Below are 23,885 nucleotides of genomic sequence, written 5' to 3'. Positions count from 1 at the left end.
TATACAGCCAATAAATACGTATTAATTGGTTGGGCCATGCCCATCTGGAAGTCTGGAAGTTATAGTCCAATAAATACTTGTTCTCAGTTCCATGTTACACACAAAGTTGCTTTTATACCAATTTATGCAGATTTCAAGATTAACCTACAAGGAATACATACGGACATAACTTTTAAATCAGTAAACATCATGTCTCAAGGAACTGTATGCTAAAAGTAAGTGTATTGAGTAAAATATCGGAATGCTAGAAAAACCCTTTATCCTACAAACAGTAATTTTGCAACCTTAGAAGTATTAAGTATTTTCAAAATACATATTCTAACACACATCTGTGATGATATAAAGTGCAGATTAGAAATATTTCAATATATAAAGAAAGTTCTACTGAAACATTCAGATCTCTTAACACCCCAGTGATGAGGCACTTTCTCCAGCTTTCAGTTACCCTAAATACTTATTTTGGTATTAGGTAGCTATCTTCTAAAATACATTTGTATGGAATTTATAAGCTTTAGCATAAAGGAACAGTTTTATATTTTCCTTATCTATATTTTTCACTTTACTCATTGTTAGTGTGAGTTATTTTTTATGACTATACTTGATACATACAAAAAAACCATTTTTTTAAAAACTATTTCAACATGTTAAGACATTATGTGAAGCTCACATGCACGAGCATCCCTGAAAAGAGTTATTTCTTCTAAAAAGACATAGTCATATCAAATATCTATAAATGTTTGCCTAATGTATAGTATAACCACTGGGATGAATATAGGTAGCACTTACCAAGCCATCCTGATCCAGAGTTTGGAATACACATGTCTGTTTCAGCACTGGGCAACACAAATCCAACCACAAAAACCTCTACTCCATCAGCCATTAGTGCCATTCCAAGGACAAAAAAGAGGGCCCACTGAAATCGCCCATGGCCACATTCTTGAATGATTAGCTCATACTGTTGTGCTAGTTCTTCCTCATCAGCTTTCCTCTCTGTCTCCAGTTCAAGACGGTCCTTATGGTCATCTCGCATAGGTTGTCCTAAGGCAGCCATCCCTTCCTTGTTCTGTGCTGCATTTGGGATACCTTGATATTCTCCTTCATAAATCTCATCATCTTCATCATGTCCTTCGGTTGCTTCACTTGATCCCTCATCTTCATTTGCTTCTCCATCATAGTTTCCTTCTTCAGTGTAATACGCATTTTCTTCCTCACCCTGGAATTGATTGTAAGCTCTTTCCCTATACCCATCTTGAGCCCTGTCTGCAGTTTTATTACCTCTCTTCACTGCCTGTTTCTTGACCTCCTTGGCAAGATCTTGAGCCCCTTTCACTAATGAAGTCTTGTCTTCCATCTCATAAGCTCTATCCATCTTCTGTTAATCAATGCGTATCCAAATTGATTCTGTGCTGAAGAACTACTGTGTGCTACAAAACAACAGCAGGAGATTCCAAAGCACATTCGGTTTCTGGAAAGAGAAAAAAAGTATATATTTATGAGAAAATATTTTAAGTTTTGCTCTTTCTTTACAGAATCATAGATGTTATGATAGAAATTGCCACCTCTTTCTTCCCTGCCCAAGAAATAGAGCTAACTAACTACTGATTCCACACACTATTCAAACCACTGTGCACCAGACACAGAGAACTGGTGCACTGCAGAAATGCTCCTGCAGAGTAAATAGCTCCAGATGACACAAGCAAAGGAACCAAACATCATGCTAAAGGAAAAACTATTCTTATGGATTTGCTAGACAGTCTACAGCAAACTGCTATTTGTCTGAATTTCTATTATGTTATACAAATTCATTTGGTTAACCACAAAGTAAAAAAAAGGTCTTGAGCTAATTTTACAACTGTTTCAGACTGACTTCTTTCACACATATATGTGCACACACACATTTTGGAAATGCAGCTCTAGGATGCATAGTTTTGATCCAAATAGTATCTTTTTAATGAAACCTGATATGAAATAATTCTTACAGGTTGTAGGTGTGAGCATTCAAAATTAGTTCAAATTATAAGTGAAAGCATTGTATCAACGTGAATAGTAGCAGGTGAGCTTCCAAATAACATAATGAAAATCAATTCAGAAGAATTGTGTCTAAAATACATGTAACACAATGAAGAGTTATGCAGAATCTCACAATTGCATACCAAGTTACATGGATGGATGAATAATGGGAGCCAAGACTCTGAGCCCACCTGGTGGACAGTGGACATTAGCTCCTCTCACCATCATGTCCAAAGTGAGAGAGAATGTGTGCTTGCAGAATTATTGTCAGCAGTATTACACAACAATTTTATGCCAATGTTAACACTCCAACAGTATCTTGACCTCTATTTCCAAAATTCATCTTAGATTACAAAGCACAATTCGAGGCCATATGCAAGTTTTGGTCGCTCCCACTTTGCTCGGGGGTTCTTCGCCCATATTTATATGCTGATCACCCAAGCTGTTCCTTTCTTTTTGAGATTTCCGAAAGATTGAAGAGGCTTTCATTCCCACCACTCCCTAAACCTTATTTACTATCTCAGCACACAATGATATATGTATCTATGGCAGGGAAGTGTGTGTGTATACATGTATGAATATGTGTATGCCCAGACACACACATATATACATGTGTGGCCTCTACCAGCCTTTATCTCTGCAAAGATGATGCTGCTTTAAGAACTGAAAAAAATTATACCCCTGTCATGGACCTTCTAGAAGGTGCAAAGGTTTGTGTGCTGCTTAAATACAGACCCAAATAAGGGTTGATGTAACGTAACTGGATCATTTCTGTAAGGAAGGGTTAGCTGTCCCTATCTGTCCTACTGTTTATTAGTAGGTTTTGTAACTCTTGCTTTGGAAGAACAAATCATAGCAGCTATTAAAATGCATTTCCACAACAAAATCAAAGTCCCAGCCAGACTTAGATTATAATCCTAGGTAGAAAAAGTCAAACTTTTCTTCTTCCCTACACTTAATATTAATTCTCTCCGGTTTACTGATAAGGAAGGTTTTTTTGTTTCCCTTTTCTGTTTTCCTTCATCACAAAAAATGTTTCAATGGTTGGAAGTTGCATACCAGAGACACTGAGAAATGTATTTATTTACCACATTTTTACCCCGTCCTTCTCACCCCAAAGGAGACTCAAGGCGGCCATCTCCTCCATGCTATTTCTTGGTACTTGACTTGTATTCATAGCAATATGCCTGATACTTGAAGAGGATGGTAGAAGAAGAGACTTTCCAACATTCCACCATCCATGAAGCAATGGCAAAGCAGATAAAGAGTTGCGAGATGTGCTCCTTTTTCAGTTGTCAGAACAAAGGAGAGGACCATGTCATTCTGCCAAACTCAACTGATGTGTCATAAACTGGTTCATATCTGGCTTGAAAGAAACCAAGCCAGAAAGCAGATTAAACAGTTTATATATAAACCCACTTGGGAATTTAATCAGAAAGTCTCTTAAAATGGAAATGTTATGTTGTGATACCTCAGCTCTGATGGAGTTCCAGGTCTGTGGGGAAAGGTGAGCTATAACTAAAATGTAGAATAGAATATAACAGAATCACCAGAACCCATGAAGAAAATTTGAAGAAAATCTACACCTAAATATCCCAAAGGCACCAGACCCTATGGTCAGCCCTGGTTATTTGGATGGGAAAGTGACAAGGAATAGCAGGTGCTGCAATCTATATCTCAGAAGAAGGAACTGGCAAAACCACCTCTATGTATTCATTACATATTAATCATTTTAAAAGGGTAATCGGATGCCATCATAAAATTATATTTGCAGCTACCTGCCAATTAGGTCGAATTATGCCTTTGTCTGCCACCATTTTGAAACTTGCACTTTCATTCAGGGACTGGGAGAGTTCAAGTATTGAACATTTATGGACCGTGGCCTGGGACCTACGTGCTTGCCTATGCTCAGGCTCTTTACATGCAGCTGGGAATTCTCCAAAAGTGAGGGAACCCATCCTGTGTGAAGGGCCTATAGTTATGGTGTCTGTCCAGATTTCAGATCCAACACATACCAGTAATGGGAGAGAGCAGAGAGAGAAGGTACAATATTGCTTCCCTGCTTCTTCCATGTATTCAGTGAATACACTACTATTACCTGAATAAGCTTATGTTCATCAACCCAAAATTAGGTGGCAAATGTGAACTGAAGGATGGATTTACAAGCTTCCACATTGTGAAGTCTAAGACCAAACAAGGATTTCAGCTGTCATTGTTCTTAATAGATGATATGTGCTTAGTTCTTCCCTCTATAAGAGATGAATGACATTTGAAGGCCAACACAGAAAGAATCCAATCCAATTAGACAGAAAGCCAAACTTTTCTCCAAGGACTTTAGTCTTAAATGCTCTTATCACAATGATTTAGCAATTCTGCTAAGATGGGAGATGGGTGGAACTGTAGCCACACAGTAACATTTCCAGTGATTAAAGTGATAACGTATTCTGTTCTCAGAGCAGTTCATGAGTGGGGCATCTTTGATTTAAGATCTGTGTGACATTACTCCAAAACATCTCATGAAAATGACATTGTAAGGAAGAGTTAAAGTGTAATAGCTCATGTAAAGATAATATGATTTCACATAACTCACAACTGAAAGCTTTCTGTGACCAGAAAACAATGGAAAAGAAGCAAAGGAGAGCAAGAAATTATTCTTGAAATACAGATAGAAGATAGGATATATAATTTTGCCCACATCTTCCCTCACTGCATCTAAACTACTTCATTTTCCACTGTGCCATCTATGTTGCAACGTTTCATTAAAAATGACATTGACACTACTTTGTTCTCATCTTTCTCTTTATTATCATTATATACATCATCCCCTCTCATAAAAAAACCTTTGGTGTTTCAATGCATATCATGTAGCAGTAACAAACCTAAATATTAGTGCTTTGTGCATTCCAGGGAGGTAAATATTTTACATGCCTTCCTCCAAAAAATAAAACCTGTCAGAGACTGCAATTTTTAGGGCAAATGCTCTAGAGGTAAATGTTTCATTTAGAAGCAGTTTCCGTCCACTTTTCTTTCCGTATTTTGGTAGATAGTGGTGGTAGTGCAAAAACATAACAGTTGGACACTAAGGGCCTGTCCAGACAGTATCTTTATCTCAGGAGCTCCCGCATCAAAATGGAGGGTGGCCAAACACCATCCCCTTAAAACATGGGAGGAATTGCTACAAACTGCAAAAAAAACCGAGATTCTCAGGTGCAGGAATATCCCAGTTCTGGCTGGGAAATGCGGATATTTGAATCCCTGTATGTTCCTAAACTCAGAAAATAAGAGATTTTTTATGTTGGTTTGTTTCTGAGTTATACGTGTTACGTGGTTAGTTGTATCCTAAAAACATGGCAACAGTTGACTAGAGGGTGAAAACGTTGTCCTGGCAAGAGAAACTTTGTCCTCCACACATTTAATGAAGTTCGTGACACACAAAGGTTTTTCCATGTAGTCAACTTTCCCCATGTTTTTATGATAAAAGCAATGCGGAACAGACATGTATAACCCAGAAACAGCATCTCATAGTTCCCAGGCACAGCCAAACTTGTCTGCAAAGATGGCCATGCAGCCTCTATAACCCAGGAACTGAACTTGTACAATGATTTGTATATTCACATATTTGGACCTTAAGGTTTGTTTTTTTTTGGAGGTGGGGGGGGAACGCAGAATTTTCCAGCAAACATCCCACAGCAAATATCTTAGGGGCTGCAAAATCCCAAGACAAAGTAGCAAATCCCAGGCAGAAATCCTGGGACCAACAGTTCTGTATGTGGACCTCTTCTCAGGTCCCGCGTTTTTTTTGGGGGGGGGGGGGGTTGCCCCTGACTAAAACCTGTGATTTGGTGCTGTCTGGAAACGTCCTAGGGCACTACATGGTAGAGAGAGAGCCTGGAAATGCTGCCTGTCAAATGGCTCAGCTGCTTAGAAGTCTAGATATTCTAGTCCAAACATGTAATGCCTTTAAATGTTGTATGGATCCACTTTAAATTCAGTTTCTACTTCCTGCAGAATTCTGGGGCTTGTAGTTTCTGGTGGGGGCCTTTAAACCGCTCAGCCAGATAGGTCCTAGGCCTCACAAAACTACAAACCCCAGAATTCTTCAGAAGGCAGAAACCAGATTTAAAGTGGATCCATGCTCTAGTGCAGTGGTTCTCAACCTGTGGGTCCCCAGGTGTTTTGGACAACAACTCCCAGAAATCCCAGGCAGTTTACCAGCTGTTAGGATTTCTGGGAGTTGAAGGCGAAAACAGCTGGGGACCCATAGGATGAGAGCCACTGATCTAGTGTGATGAGGTTATAAGTCAGTGACAATCCTACAGAATTCTGGGCATTTGGAGATGTTCACCAGGGCTTTTCCAGATGCTTTCCCTCACTTTTCTCCGCTTCCCTCTGGATAGTGGGATAGCTTCCCAAGTTGCTTTTTACATCAAACTTAGTGATTTTGTTCTTAGCAGACTGGCACGAAAAGGGAATCTACAAGAAGACCAGAAATTTTATACGGAATAAATTGAAAGGAAAATGCATTCCAAAATTCATTAACTCCAAAAAGCATTATTTCCAATGAGAAAAAAGCATACATTTTCAGTGACCCTGCAATGCAACAATGCCTTGAGATCGATGACATAATGCAATAAGGCTGAGGCACAAAGGCAACTAATACATTGCTAGGGTACTAGTGTATATAGTTTCTATGATGCTGTGGTTGTACATTGTATACAGTTGCTTTCATTGAGTTTGTTTTAAGTTTAGTATATTTTAGTGCAAGGTGCAAAGTTGAAAATTTTATTTCTTTGGACTACAGCTCTCAAAATTTCCCAGCTAGCATAAAATGGACATGTGGGTTTCACAAGTTTGGAAGTCGTGTGTAAAATAAATATTTCCAAATTCTGTTCCAGTGACAGCTCAGTCTCAAACTTACTGACTGCCCTTTGATTCCTTCATTCTCAGGCCTTTTTTTGTTCCTTTCATGCCTGTCTTAATTTGCTTTGCTGCACACAAGTCCCATCAGCCCTTGAGAGCTGAATAAGGGAGGCATATTGTCACCCTTCTTTGCATATTTCTTTCAAGAAATGACAGGATAATTTGGGCACTAAAGAAGAGCACCTTAGCTTGAGTGAGCCTTGAAAGCATTGCAATAGTTTTCTCTCTGATCACACCAATTCTTTTTTCTAGGCTGTGAGAATGATTGTGTATGTTTTCAGTGTGCAAATTTTCTTGAATAATCTTAATAAGGAACCACACAAGTACCTGTAACCCTCCAGATTTGATGGGAGTGCAATCCCCATCACCTCTGGTCACTGGTCATGCTGCTGAGAGAAGTTGAAATGAAATAGCATCAACAGGGCTACAAGTTCACCTACTCAAGAATCCTCTGCTTATACCATTTACACCACAGGTTTGGATAAACTTGTGTTGGTATTGTTTTAGTGACAATGATTTTATTTTGTGCTTGTCTCACAAATAAAAATTATAGTTAGGAGTCACATGTTGCTCACAGTCAGAAAACGACTCCCTTCTGCAAATTAATTTATGACAAGCGTGCTTTACCATAGTTTATTAAAACACATTCAGATCCATCTTGTTTTAGAGTCAGACAATTATAGTAACCTCTAAGCATCATATTCCTTTTCTCCAAGCATTCTTAGGGTTGGTACAGATTGCAAAAGAAAACCATCTGGCTCTGGCTGCATTTATAAATATTTCCTAGAGTTAACGTTCTATCACCAACTGTGCCACTGACAAGTGCATAGCTGTCTTCTCTACTAGGTGTTTAGTCAACAGTTGAAGGTAGCATATGTTTTACTGTGATGATTACAAACTATCCTACTTTGCCTTCTTGCCTGATTTAGTCAATAGTAATACATATTGTAAACACGTATTATCCACTTACTTTTTTTACCACATGGCAACATTCTAGAATCAAGGTAATTTTTAAAATGTTCCCAAAACATTACTGCTAGAGACTTTCATGTTTTAAGTACAATGCTTTATATAGACAATAATCTATTGATGACTAAGGCTGAATCCACACTGCCATATAATCCAGTTTTTGATCCCATATAATCTGCTTTGAACTGGATTATATGACAGTGTAGACTCATTTAATCCAGTTCAAAGCAGATAATATGGGATCAGATACTGGATTATATGGCAGTGAAGATCCAGCCCGATATGACTTTATTTAAAGCAGATACCATGGATAGAATCCTCCTGGTGTCTTATTCATTTGTAAGTTCCCCTAGAGCAGTAACAGGACATTTTTGTTTGATGGAAACATCTTCATTCAGTTCAAGGCTACAGAAGCAAAGCTGGTGCCAATATGCATACATATGTGCACTGGAGCCGGGCGATGCAGGGTGTGGGGAGCCAGGTTCCCCATGACTTTCTATGAAGCGAAGAACCTCTGGTGGTCATGTGACAACCTGAGTCCCTTTGGGGAGATGTGGTGAGGTACAAATAAAGTTTTATTATTTATTTATTTATTATATGCAATCCCACCCATTTTTCGGGTAGTTAGGATTTCAGCTACCATTGCCCAGTCTTAATGGAAACAAACTTTCATTCTATCTTCACTTCCATATATTATACTTATTCTCAGCCTGTGATTGTGTTTCAGGATCAGGGTGCTTTGAATGTGGGGAGTGATGTCAATGAGTTTCAAAATGAGTTTCAAGATGGCAATGGTTTGGTCAGTGATATTGATGCAGGGAATGACCAGGAGATCCCTGTTCAAAGTGTAGTTTCCTATGAGAATGTCCCTGAGGGGTGTGGGGATGATGATGTGCTTTCTTATTTGTTACCAGAGAGTTCCTATGATAGGGATCACGAAAACAGCTTGGCACCTGGCCCAGCTGCAGAAATTAATGAGCAAATAAATAATGAGAAAATAGATAGATGCGAGGAGATTAGTCAAGACAGGAGAGCCAAACAGTGGCTTCAGCGGTCTGCCAGGCTCCGAGAGGAAAAGATACAAAATTCTTAGTTAAAACGAAACCAAATTCTGAATGCTAGAGACTTAGCTAATGAGGATATAAAAGTCCCAAGTACAGTAGTCAGATGAAGCATCGTTTGGAATCAAGTCAAGTCCTCATTCTTGTTCATGGAAGTTTTGCTTGGGAGATTCATGTTTTAAGTGCCTTTGTTTCATCGTTTTGATTCTTGGATTTTATGTTTCTTTATTCATGCCTTGGGTTCATGTTTCCTGATTTCTTGTATTTTATTTGGTAAGTTTTGACTTTGTTTTTATGGACTTTGCTGGTCTATTACCCTGGACTACATTGTTCCTGCTTATCTTCCTACCTAATTGGATTTACCTATTTCTGTAGAGTGTTATTTTTAACCTTACTGCTTTTTAATTATCTTCAATAAAAGGATTGTTTTCCATCCAACGGTGTGATGTTTAAAGTCAGAGGGCTTTTCCTGTACTGGAGTTCAACAATTTCCTTTATTCTCTCATTCAAAATAATACGGGTTGAAAGAAGAAATTGGGATTAAAACTATAAACATCCTTTAATCTCAACTCCTCAAGGCGGGGCACAATGAATACTCTCAGGTGGGGCCTTGAGTAATTTTGTCTCATAACAAGGGATGCATCTACACTGTAGAAATAATATAGTTTGACACCACTTTAACGGCCATGACTCAGTGCTATGGAATCATGGGACTAATAGTTTACAAAATCTTCAGCCTTCTCTGCCAAAGAGTACTGGTGCCTCACCAAACTACAAATCCCTGAATTCCACAACACTGAATCATGATAACTGCAGTGGTATCGGTCTGTACTAATTCTACAGTGTAGATGCACCCAAGTTTGCCACTTCAGTAGAGACTATTCACAACAAGGATGTAAAGGAATGAGGACAATAGACCAAGCAGCAAGTTTCGTGTGCCTTATATGAAAAATAAAATCACAAATGTCTTTGAGTTGTGCAGTAATTTAATTTAGATTATGCTTAATTATTACTTTACAAGACAGTAATCTATTTATGTAAATGAAGCCAGGGATCTAGAAAGAACTAATGTGCACTTCCTGACACACTGGTCCCTTGTGCTTAGAAATTATTAGTAGCATGTTACCCAAAATAGGACTTTCACCCAATTAAAGTAGACTAGCCCAATTAATTATAAATGTTATAATTGATTGCATATGTTTGTAAATGGACAAATTGATTGTTCTGAAGGTAAAAAAAAAGCATTCTCGGTATTTAGATGACGCACAAACATTTTGCAGCAGATGCTACTTTGAGGTATTCATTTCTTCCTACCAATTGCTATTTCCTCCAATCCATGCCTAGTGTTCACCTGTGATTTTTCTAAGTATTTGTATTGACAACAAGTTTTCTAAAATATCTCCTACTTGATTAATTGGGGCCACTTTTTAAAATCAATAATTAATTAAATATTCCACTTGCTACGACTAAATGGATGGCAACAATGATTCATCATGGAATGGAATTTGATCCATGCTACTTCTCAGTTCTAAGAATCATTGTATCAATAACTCATATGTTGTCAACATTAGCAGGAAAACATCTGCAACCATGTTGAAATCTATCCTTTCAGTGCTACTGTCTTGATGTTCCTGCTACGCTGTGGTACTTTTATATTTTGCTGCTAAAGAAATACTACATGAAACATATTGTCGAAGGCTTTCATGGCCAGAATCACTGGGTTATTGTAGGTTTTTCGGGCTGTATGGCCATGTTCTAGAAGCATTCTCTTTTGATGTTTTGCCTGCATCGATGGCAGGCATCTTCAGAGATTGTGACCTCACAACCTCTGAGGATGCCTGCCATAGATGCAGGCGAAACATCAGGAGAGTATGCTTCTAAAAACATGGCCACACAGCCCAAAAAACCTACAACAACCCACTACATGAAAGATTTCTGACACTAGGGGGGTTTTTTTCCAAAATATTTTCCAAACTTCAAATATTTCCACTTTCCAAAATATCATATTTCATAATTTATTTTAATCCATTATTCAGTGAGTTCCACCCACTTTATATGCTTTGTTCCTCGGTCCTCGACCGGGACATCCGTAGGGATACCAAGGTACTTGTTTATAAAGCTATTGTCCTCCCAATCCTGCTATAGACTTGTGAGACGTGGACAGTCTACAGACGTCACATGCAACTCTTGGAACGATTTCATTAGTGCTGCCTCCGGAAAATCCTGCAAATCTCTTGGGAAGACAAGTGGACAAAAGTCAGCGTGCTGGAAGAAGCAAAGACCACCAACATTGAAGCGATGGTCCTCTGCCACCAACTCTGCTGGACCGGTCATGTTGTCCGGATGCCTGACCACCGTCTCCCAAAGCAGTTGCTCTACTCCGAACTCAAGAATGGAAAATGGAATGTTGGTGGACAGGAAAAGAGATTTAAAGATGGGCTCAAAGCCAACCTTAAAAACTGTGGCATAGACTCTGAGAACTGGGAAGCCCTGGCCCTTGAGCATTCCAGCTGGAGGTCAGCTGTGACCAGCAGTGCTGCGGAGTTTGAAGAGGCACAAATGGAGGGCGCAAGAGAGAAACGTGCCAAGAAGGCGCGTCAAGCCAACCCTGGCCGGGACCGCCTTTCACCTGGAAACCAAGTGAAAGACTTGGGAAACCACTGTGGGAGAAGATGCAGATCAAGAATTGGGCTCCACAGTCACCTACGGACCCACGGACAGAACACCGACCTTGGAGGACCATCATCCTCGGACTATGAGGGATCGCCTAAGTAAAATAAGTAATGCTTTGTTTGTTCTCATCACACCAAAACATATGAAAACATATGTCTGTTTGAGAAATATATGCCATTTTACCAATGTTTTATTTATTTATTTATTTGCCATACTTTTATCTCACCCTTTTCAGCCCAAAGGTGACTCAGGAAGGCATACAGACTAGCAACAATTCGATGCCGAACACAAATAAATACATCATTTAAAAAAGTTGAATCACATAATAAAATTCATATAAAACAATCTAAAACTATAAAAATCAATGACTTCTGGGTTTAAATCCATATCCATTTGCATCGTTAAGCTGTTCCATATTTGTTCACAGTACTGAGTTTGTCTGATTACAATAAGGTTTTAAAAGCTTGCTCAAAGAGCCAGGTTTTTACCCTTTTTTAAAAGTCAGGAGGGAGGGGGCTGATCTAATAGAATTCACAGAGGAACTATAAAAAAGCTAAAACAAGATAGCTGATTTGCAAGATGGATTAAGTTGATGTGCAGGACACATTTCTTTGTCAAATACTTGCTCATTAAAGCTACAGATGTCACAAAGGGAATTTGAGATCGATGGCTCCTTCAAACAAATAGCTGCTTACCACTGGTCTTTACAGGCAGTACTTCTTGACTGTGTCATTCAGTTGTGCAAGTAAAGATCCTGCAAATGCAAACTCTAATTTCAGCTTCCAAATTGCCCATTCTTGTTTCACTTAACAATCTTTGTAACTATTCACTTACTAATGTACAGTACATGCAGTGGCTCAGTCCTCTATAACTGGAAAAAAATTGCTCCTGATTTTTCTATTTAATTGGATCTAATACTCACCCCCCCCCCTTTTTTTTTTTGGCAAAAGTAGGGTGTGCATTAGATTCACATTGTACAGGAATCTTAGGGATGGGCCAAAGCAAAAGGAGAAGCTGCTTCAGGAGCACCTGGAGCTCCTACTGTATTTGAGGGATATTATCTCTAATTTAATTGCCATGGCTCAATGCGATGTGATCCTGGGATTTGCAACTTGGTGTGACACTAGCATTCTTTCACAAAGAAGGTTCAAGACAAGTAAAACTACACTCAACCCCACACCCCCATCCCCATTATTCCATAGCATTGAACCTTGGCAATTAAAGTGGATCCATTCTTTGCATCCCAAGATTTTTTATGCTATTGCTGGAAATGTTCCACATTACAAAAAATGCATTTTTGGTGTTGTGAATTACATACAGCAGGAAATAAATTTGTTGGTTTCAGAGTTTCAAAAATTGAGGTGTGCATTAGATTTGATGATGCATTAGTTTCGAGTAAATATGGGTAATTTTTAAGTCTCATGGTGCATCTACACTGTAGCATTAAAGCAGTTTGACACCACTTTAACTTCTATGACTCAGTGCTATGGAATCGTAGTTTTTCAAGGTCTTAAACCTTTTATATCAAAGTGCAGTGGTGCCTCACCAAACTTCAAATCTCAGAATGCCCTAGTATTAAGCCATGGAAGTTAAAGTTGTGGTGAAATGAAAAACCACACATAGTTCATGTCTTTACCAATCCACACACTGTCTTGACAGAGAAAAGACATGTCACACAGATGATCAGTAAGAATAAGGTGTTTACTCTTTGTAATGCAGAGCAACATATATATACATTCATGAGAACAGTTGTGTTGACTCACACAATGTCCTTGGGCATTCCTATGAGAAATCTTCTTCTGCCAGCCAAGAAGCAAAAATACAACTGTCTTGGCAAGCTCTTCCACAGAAAACTTAAACATGTAGCTGTTGCCAAAACAACCAGACTCGGCTAGCTTCTGGACATAACCTAACCAATCAGCTTAGTGCTTTGCATTTTTCAGTTAACACACTCACCAACTGATTTTTTTACATGCCCCAACAAAAGTGGTGTCAAATTGCATTAATTCCAAGTTTTAACCAACTTATGTGTAAATGGGACCAAAGTATCTTTCACTGGAATAAGGTATCTGCTTATTACATCTTTCTTTAAGCCAGTGGTTCTCACCCTGTAGGTCCCCAGAGATGTTTTGGCCTAGAATTTCCAGAAATCCCAGCCAGTTTACTAGCTGTTAGGATTTCTGGGAGTTGAAGGCCAAAACATCTGGGGACTCACAGGTTGAGAACCACTGCTTTAAGCAATGAAAAGAGTATCTCATTAATATGTGACTAGTATGGTATTATTTGGAATATTTCCCCCTTTTATTGTAATTTATTTGCCTACCTATTCACAATGTTTTTTCCCCCAAAATGATGTGTTCATTTTGTTAAAATCCTGAATTATCTCCCTGTGTAGTTTGTCATGGAAAGGAAATGAACAGCAAGCAAATTTGCTAGGTGGAAAGAAAAAATGGCAGTGAACTACGTAAAGAGAGCAAAACAAACATGTCAGTGAATGAACTAATGAAACATATATTTGTTGGGGAAAGATGCTTTTGAAACCGACAGAAAACATTTGCTTTTCTTGGACAAAAGTCATGATCACAAAACAAAAACATTACATAACCAGTAGGTAAACATTGCCAAATTAAAAATTGCTATAAAAACAAAAGAAATCCAGTACTATTTCCATCCTTTTCAGAGTGACCATATAATGAAATTTATTCTGATTATCAAAGTGAATGTCTAATTACTGGTCAAGGAACAAACTTCCATGACCATTCTTGGTCAGCTCTCTAAGTGAAAGGTTATGAGTTTAAGCTCTGCTCCTGTCATCTGGGCCATCTCTGAAATACATATGTTCTGCTTACAAGGCTTCGGAAGCATATTGCTATCACAGATTTATTTATTTTTTGCCATGGCTGCTAGGAATTGCAGATCTATCTTTTCTATACTGTCATGTCTCTCCATTTCTATCTGCAATATGCAGCATGTTATTATGAGGCAGGGAGAAGAATATCCAGCTGTGTCTGCTACTGTTAAGATAGCAAACTCATATATTTCACATTCTCCTTGCAGCAGGGAATTTCCTTATAGTCCTTCTACATTTCCAACATGCAAAAAATGGCTATCCTGAAACAAGCCAACCTCCAATTTCAGCCAAAGAGACATATCATCATTCTAACTTTAAGGCGTAGGAAAAAAGAATATGAGCAAACGGGAAATGTTATTAGTCAGGGCTTTCTCAAAGATAACAAGTAATTTATGCTTTATATACAAGTAACCTTCCTTGCAATACATATAAAATATGCTGTATATTAAGCAAGGCACAAAATAGGTTAACAAGCAAGAAAAGAAACGAGACTAAAAATGCACAGGGACCCAAAATAAAGTATTAACATGGAAACACACTGACTTATAGTATTAGCTATACTATACACACAATTTTCAATAAAATATGTGATTCAGTAGAAATTTGGAAGCTCCAGTTGGGAAAATTCCATGTACTCCAACTTTTCATAGATGAAAAATGACACATATATGGCAAAGCAATATCAAAGTGGAGTCAAGATGACAAACATTATTAAATGAAGATCACAAAAACCAGGAGAATTGCAGCAGTTTGCTTTTGCTTGAGTCTACTGTGTGGGCAAGAGTAGACTCCTCCTGTTCTGCCCCCATAGAATTTTGCAGCAAATTAAATAATCTGAGGACAAAGGAGATGTGGGAACTGGAGAGAAAAATGGGCAGATTTTAAAACCTCTGGAAAAGCAGGATGACAGGAATTAATCAGAGCTGTCCCTGTGAAATTGGGAACTAAATTCGGGCCTCTAGTGGTTCTGAGAACTTCTCTCAAGCCTTTCATAGAAAATTAATTGAAAATGCTAGCACATATTCAGAAAGGGAGCTGAAAATAAAACTGCCACTACCACCTTGATACAAATTTATACTGCAACTACATCTGGAATAGTAGGAGCCCCTGATGGTGAAATGGGTTAAACCCTTGTGCCAGCAGGACTGTTGACCAAAAGGTCAGCAGTTTGAAACTGGGAGTGGGGTGAGCTCCCATCTGTCAGCTCCAGCTTCTCGTGCGGGCACATGAGAGAAGCCCCCCACAAAGATGCTAAAATATCCGGGCGTCCCCTGGGCAACATTCTTGCAGATGGCCAATACTCTCTCACCAGAAGCGATTTGCAGTTTTTCAAGTCGCTCCTGACACAAAAATAATGTGTGTGTTAGTGTTCACCATACCAAAACAAAAATATTGTACAGCTAGCAAAGCTAACATTCCTAACTCTATTTATGAGCAAGTTAAAAAGCAATGGCCCCAATACAGATCCATGTGTGATTCCAATTTCCCATTGCAAAAACTAACCATGTATTTCCAACTTTTCCTCCTTTGTTCATTATTCCGTTTTTGTTTTTTGTTTTTACCTTTTGGAGACATCTTTTCTTAACCCAACTGCTAAATTTGCTGACAATTCCTTAATTGCTGCTGCTGTTGTCTGGATTTAGACATCACCTTCTTTCCAAAGACGGATACTCAAATACATTCAAAACATAAAACATGGAAAACACAATTTAAAAAGTAAAGGTGTTTCTATTTGAAAATTTGCAAATATCAACCAATCTTGTTGCAAACACTTAAATATAAATCAACTCATTGTAATGATTGGAGTTCACTGTTTTATTTTGTGGGTACATAATAATGATATATGCATACTGATTGTGAAAGGAGACTTTAACCTTCATTAGTATCTAAAATACAGAGACTTCAGAATTATAAGGAAGAAGCATGAGCTATTATGGGTTAATACAAAGGTAGGCCTTTGTATGGCAAATCAGAAAGACAGCCAGTGTTAGCACCATATATCTTCATTTCTCTGCCAATCACTCATTTTCTTCCTTCCTTCACTGACAGCTTTGTTCTTAGCAGTAATGATGTTCACTTCACTACCTCCTTCTCGTAAACACCTGTTAACAAATCCAGGTCAGAAAGCCCATTTTATTCAGCTCTAATATTGAAAGTGACAGAAATGTAATATTCTCTTGTACACCAGGGAGACTGAAGTAGTTCAGGTCTGACACATATCCAGCCTACTGGAGAAAAACACAGACTTTGTTTTAATCAAATACAAAATATAATCTTGATGAAACTATTATTTTTAGTCCTTTGGATTCAATTACTTTAGAACAAGTAGTTCTGCAGGATCACAGCAAATACTGTGCTTTGGAGAGATGTCATCTGGAATACTGGTGACCAGTTCTGAGCTACACAGTAGCCAATATCCGCTCCACCTGCCTTTCATATCAAGTTTATTTTTGTTCTAGGAGAGGCCTTCCCATTCCGTGCCATCTTCAGGAGTGAGAAGGATGGGATATAAATGCTTGAAATAAATAAATAAACAATGGAACGACACGGAAACATGAACAGATTATACAGATACTGGGCCCATGACTACTACACATTATGAGAAGGATATTCATAAGCTGAAATATATCCAGAGGAGAGTGATCAAGATGGCCAAAGGTCTAGAAACCAAAGTGCTATGAAGAATGATTAAGGAGCAAGGTATGCTCAACCCACTGCCCCTATATCCCAGGATCTGACACTGCAGTTAAATGCGCACCGAATCGGATTAAGAAAACCCCGCTGCTGCATGTGTTTAAGTCCACCCCCCCCCCCAAAAAAAGGCTTTCCCGGTTGGATGTCCAGATGCCATCCCAGTAACTACCAGGATAGCACTCAACCACCCCAAAATCCCCAAAAGAGGCCCTAAACATCTTTTTAAAACTTAACGGTCCATCATTACAGTGATCCTTCTGTCTTCCTGGCACTCAGCAATGATATGGTATGAATTTGCTCCTTGCCTCCACCACCCCAAGTTTTTAAAAAAATTAGGGCTTCTTTTGGGAGCTTGAGAGGAGGGAGTGGAAGCCATCTCACACCTTTGGGCTCAAGGAGCCCAAGAGGTGCAAGATGACTGTGGGGACTCACCCCAAGTAATCCCAAGACTACCCGGGGTGAGTCCCCATAGTCCCATTACTCCATTAGACCCAAGCCTTTCAGGAAGTCCCAGATCTAATATGGTATTTAATTAATTTGGGTTAAAGCAGGAAACCCTGCTTTGTTTCTAATTAATTCGCTTTTACCTGAGCCGTCATTTTTAAAACTTACCAGTCTATCATTACAGTGATCCTTCTTTCTGCCACTTAGCAATAATGTGCTATGAATTTGCTCCTTGCCTCCCCCACCCCAAGATCTAATATGGTATCTAATTAATTTATTTTTTATTTATTTACATTATTTCTATCCCGCCCATATCAGCCCGGAGGCAACTCATTTGGGTTAAAGCAGGAAACCCTGCTTTGTTTCTAATTAATTCACCTTTACCTGAGGTGTCGTTAAAAGCCCGACAGGACCCGCATTTTTGGGCCTATCTGGAAGGACCCCCATATTATTTGTTTATCCCAGATTATCTGGCAGTGGAGACACATATAATCCAGTTTAGAAGAGATAATCTGGGATCTGATCCTGGACCAAAGGCATACTGGGTGGGGGAAAGTGACAATTATCCCCTCCCAGGAGGTCAGTTTAGCCCTCTGCCACCAACCATGCCCTTGGGGAGCTTTTCAGTAGACCTGTTCCCAGTAATTTACTCCCCTTCAGCAGAGGTGGACGTCTACATTGCTCTCTGCATTTTGGGGATCCTATTTCAGTCTGGATCTGGGATATACCTGGCTCAGCTGCATTATATGGCTGACATAGGACTGCCTTGTGATTTTTTAATGCACTGTTTCCCTTTTAATCTGTACCACCATGGCCTCAAGTCAGCTTCAAATAGCATTATATGGCTAATGTAGAAGAACCATATAAAGATATGAAGGTCATTTTGAAATATCAGAAGGATTGTAATGTTTATTTGCTTTAATTTTCGCTGCTCTAGAGACCACAAAATAAGACAACAGATTCAAATTATAAGGAAAGAGATTTCAGTTAAACATTAGGAAGAAGTATATTGTATGAGTTATTTGACAGTAGAACAGACTTCCTCAGTATGTGGTGGAATATCTTTCTTTAGAAGTATGCAAACTGGGGTTGGGTGGCTATCTCTCAGTGGTGCTTTAGCTTTGTTTTCATGGATGGGAGTACACTAGACTAGACGGTCCTTGCTATCTCTTCCAACTCTATGATTCTATGAGATATCCCTCAAGGAATCTGTAACTGTAGAAACTGCTTTTTGTTGTAAGTGGACAACAGGTGTGCAAAGAAGGTGCTAATTCACATCAGAAAACTTTCATTGGAGAATAATGGATGCAAATCATTTGTGCGCTGATCATTGAGGCTTCCACACTTGCTTTCTGCAATAAAAAAATAGGATTCCCCTTGGACCTGTTGATGTATGTCTTCCAATACAAATATCAAGCACAGAGGGCAGTGACATTAATCTAGGTGAAGACTATAGTAGACAGGCAAGGCCCCTCAGTTTCTTGCACTAATAAATTGAATGGTTGTTGTTGGTTTTTGTTGTTGTTGTTGTTGTTGTTGTTGTTTTTACACAGTTTGATCCAAGGGCTGGCTGTTTCACAGAACAAATATACAATAAATAGATATATATTGGGTTATTTGTATATTGGGCATCTTAAGTACTAATAATAATATGCCTTTTAGAACTGACAGGTCTCCACTTCATAGCATTTTGTTTGGAAAATAGTTTATTTATTTATTTATTTATTTATTTATTTTATTAACGTTAATGCTGCTGCCTTTGCTAACATGCACTTTCCACATTGAACTAAACCATAAATGTTGTTGGCCACATGGGTTCTGGGGGACAGATTTAAGGCAAAGTACTCTAAAGCATTCATTCTATTTTAGCATTTATTAATATAATTTATTAATAATTCCCCATCATAGAATCATAGAATCAAAGAGTTGGAAGAGACCTCATGGGCCATCCAGTCCAACCCCCTGCCAAGAAGCAGGAATGTTGCATTCAAATCACCCCTGACAGATGGCCATCCAGCCTCTGTTTAAAAGCTTCCAAAGAAGGAGCCTCCACCACACTCCGGGGCAGAGAATTCCACTGCTGAATGGCTCTCACAGTCAGGAAGTTCTTCCTCGTGTTCAGATGGAATCTCCTCTCTTGTAGTTTGAAGCCATTGTTCCGCGTCCTAGTCTCCAAGGAAGCAGAAAACAAGCTTGCTCCCTCCTCCCTGTGGCTTCCTCTCACATATTTATACATGGCTATCATATCTCCTCTCAGCCTTCTCTTCTTCAGGCTAAACATGCCCAGCTCCTTAAGCCGCTCCTCATAGGGCTTGTTCTCCAGACCCTTGATCATTTTAGTCGCCCTCCTCTGGACACATTCCAGCTTGTCAATATCTATGATTCTATGAAAACTGAGAATCCATCAGTTTCTGTGCAACAAGTACAAACCAGACAGCTTGTTCATGATAGAGAGAAGGTTAATTTGGCTTCTTAATCTTCTTGACTTTTTTCTCCTACTCTTAATTGCCAAGTTGAGGGAATTCAGCTTTTTAAATTATTCAGTGTGTTTAAATTTGTATCTCCTATAATTAAATGATCCATTTGTATACACATACTTTCCACTTCAATTCATACAGGGCAAAATCTTGAAACCTTATTCTCATTTTCAGTTTTCATTTTGAAACACATTACATAAAACAAATAACCACTGATTTCTTCTACCTATAACTAGGAGTAAGTTCCTCTGAATTCAATTAGGCTTACTTCTGAGTACATATACAGAAAAGTCCATGGTTAAATAGTATGTCTTTACTGGCTTATATCCCAGCCTCAGATATCTTTGTAAAAAATGTTCTGATTTCTATGAATCCAGCTTTTGAGATTTTTCACTTAAAAGTAGGAAATATAGCACCTGGACATAACTGCACACCTTTCTCCACACAAAATCACAAATGTCTTATTCATATTGGTGCTTCAAAACAAGTGAAGTTACAGAGTACAGACAATCCCCAAGTCACGTACAAGATAGGTTCAGTAGGTCTGCAATTAAGTTGAAATTGTATGTAAGTCAGATGTTCCGATCCTTCATGGCAAGCACCTGTGTTTTGTCTGGATTCAGTTTCAAATAGTTTTTCCTCATGCAGCCCATTACCTCCTCTAGGCATTCCTTCAGGGGAGACCTGATATCTTTAGCTGAGGCTGTTTCTGAAGGTATGGAGAAATATATTTAGGCATCATCGCCATAAAGATAACACCGCACCCCATGCCGATGGATGATCTTTTCCAATGGTTTCATGTAAATATTATGAGCATTGCAGATAGAATGGCACCTTGTGGGACACTACACAACAGCTTCTTTTTTAAGGAGGACCTATCACCAAGCGCCACCATCTGGAACCTGCCTGAGAGATACAACGGGAACCACTGCAACACAGTGCCTCCGATACCTAGACTCCCCAGACATTCCAGAAGGATACCATGGTCAATGGTATGAAAAGTCACTAAGAGGTTTAGAAGCACCAACAGAGACACACTCTCCTTGTAGGTGTTGAGACAAGATCATTTACTAAGGACCTCATCAGTTAGGAGGAATTTAGTGTGCTAGGACATGCCAGCCATGACACGATGCTGTGTGACCTCCAACTGAGACCCTTCCCCCAACTGAGGTGAAAGCATCACCGGCCACTTCGAAGCCGGATGCGAAGCCGGATGCTCTGCTTAGCCTTTGAGATGAGGCCCTAAGGTGACCATAACAGTCTCAACTCTATATCCTGCTCTGAAGCCAGTTTGAAATTGGTCAAGGAAATGTGTGTCATCCAACACTCAAACAAATTTATAGCCAATTTTTAAAAATCCTATAAAATTACTTCTCAAAAATATCAAAAATAAAGTTCTGTTGATTATAGTCCTTTAGCCTGTAAGTGAAAGTTCAAGCGCCTGAATGCTCCTCTTTGTTAAAACAAAACACACAATTCCCTACATAAAGAAAATTGGCTTGTCAGGAGAGAAAGGACGTATGTTTGAGTGATGATCAGACAGATGAACCAGAGGGAAGGGATAAATGGCTGGCAAAGAGAAATTGAGCAGATGAGCAGTTTTACAGAAACTGACTGCATCTGAGTATTGGATGTGGAAGAAAGGGACTCAGGGTGATCATCCTATTAATTTGAGAAAACAAATTATTGTTTGGGGAATATAATTAGAAATGATTTGGGGGGGGGGAGAGACTTTTCCTTCTTTAAAATGAGTAGGCACAATATAGGTTGAATTAAATAAAACATTGGGCTCAGATTCTCTATCTGCTTTGTCCTGGGTCACTGTGTAAGTCATTTGTCTTTTCACCCCAACAGTTTCCTTCAAGGAAATATTTTTGGGAGGAAAAATACAAATCCCTGTAAAGATATCTATCCAACTTTTACAAAAGCAGTCTATGTTTTACTAAACCTATTTAGTTTGGCGGAGTGATATTTTTGAAAGCTGGGAGAAGTTATTTGGGACACTATAGCTACCAGAATCACCCAGCCAGTAGCCATGTTCGCTGGGAAAGTTGCAATTCAAAAAAAGTGATTTTTCCGAGTTCTGATTCCAGACAAATGCAGGTAACTCACAATTTCCAACATTGGTACAATTGACAACTGAGGATGGTTCTCCTACTTAGCCATCTTGTCTTCTCTTTCACTGGAGAATATTTACTTTATCCTTATTTTAAAACCCTTACTTTTTTCATAATGTCACAGAGCATGTGGATTCTGAAATCCATTTATGGATCCACTTTCGTTTCCTTAGTGCATTAAAAAAATCTAAAATGATAAATGCAGTCATGTGATGAAGACCTTCTTCTAAAATTCTTTAAAAACATGTAATTAGGTCTATGTAATTGATTAAGTTAGGCTACAATAGTAGACTCAGCTTTTTTTCAGTAACAGCTAATAATGCACAGGAGCCAAGTGAAGCATGCTAAATAATAAATTGAAGTGCCTGTACAGTGAGCATTTTCCATTAGCCACAAACTGAATATTTTAATAGCTTAAACAGCCATGCATGCTTCACTACGTTACACAAACCATTCTTTTGTAGATTGAATAATGCATTGAGATAAAAGTATTAGAAAATACACTGATGAAAATAATGGTAGAATTTTTAAAACAAACATGCGACAATCTCATCATGCTATGATTTATACCCTCATGCCAGAATATTTTTTTTTCTATTTCTTAAGGACACTACAATTTTTATAGTCTAATTACGAGGACATTCAGTGCCTTTGTTGCCATAGAGTGGTTAATTCACTCAAAGTTTTATGGCCATTCTTTTTGTAGCTGCTTCCAACAACTAAATTTAAGGAATGGGAACCAGGATCTAGTTGTAGCAGGAAGATCACCTGAAAATGGGTGGATTTGACACACCTATGGCAATAGACTTTTTTTTTGTATTGTCGAAGGATTTCATGGCCAGAATCAATGGGTTGTTGTAAGTTTTTTGGGCTGTATGAGCATTTTCTGGAAGCATTCTCTCCTGAAGTTTCACCTGCATCTGTGGCAGGCATCTTCAGAGATTGTGAGGTCAGACTACTTCAACCAGAGAAGTCAGCCATAGCAGAGCACCTGAGGAACCAACCTGGACATAGCATATTATTTGAGAACATAGAAATGCTGGACCACTCTAACAACTACCATGTCAGAATACACAGAGAAGTCATTGAAATACACAAGTATGTGGACAATTTCAACAGAAAGGAAGAAACCACGAAAATGAAGCCATAGATATCCACAAAAATGCCCACTGTGATATTTTTAGTGTTTAATGTTCTGATTTTATATTGTTGCACTTTTATATTGGTTTTTGTATCTTATGTTATTTTATTTTCTATTTTTGTTGTGTTTTTGTGTTACATTGTTTTACTGTATTGCTGGGTGTGGCCTCATGTAAGCAGCCCCGAGTCCCCTTGGGGAGATGGTGCCGGGATATAAATAAAGTTGTTGTTGTTGTTATTATTATTATTATTATTATTAACAAAATCTGGCTACCACTATTTTAAAAAACTCTAAAATTATAACAGTAAACAAAGAACAACACTGAAACACAGGGGAACTCCAGACAAGAAACAATCAGGAACACCTAAACACCTCTCAACAAAGGATTCACCCAGGCACTAACAACTCACACCTAAAAATGGTCAGGCCATCAAATGTAAATCAAGGTGGCCAATTGAAACATTCACACCTAGCTCCAACAGACAAGAGTTTTTTCTCCCACCCTTGACTTTCCACATATATAAACTC

General features: G+C 38.7%; 1 protein-coding gene across 1 annotated transcript in view; it reads right to left on the bottom strand.

The window, feature by feature from the left end:
- Window positions 1-23,885, bottom strand: part of SV2C (synaptic vesicle glycoprotein 2C) — a 121,390-nt gene that overhangs the window by 72,045 nt on the left and 25,460 nt on the right. The window contains exon 2 of the mRNA XM_060761641.2: window positions 787-1,465. Coding sequence (XP_060617624.2) covers window positions 787-1,369 — 583 coding nt within the window. The 5' untranslated portion in view covers window positions 1,370-1,465. The remainder of the gene's footprint in view (window positions 1-786; window positions 1,466-23,885) is intronic.

The sequence above is a fragment of the Anolis sagrei genome, chromosome 2, assembly GCF_037176765.1.
Source record: "Anolis sagrei isolate rAnoSag1 chromosome 2, rAnoSag1.mat, whole genome shotgun sequence".
Lineage (NCBI taxonomy): Eukaryota > Metazoa > Chordata > Lepidosauria > Squamata > Dactyloidae > Anolis > Anolis sagrei.
The sequence above is the reverse complement of the archived record's forward strand: the minus strand, read 5'-3'. Positions and strand labels throughout refer to the sequence as shown.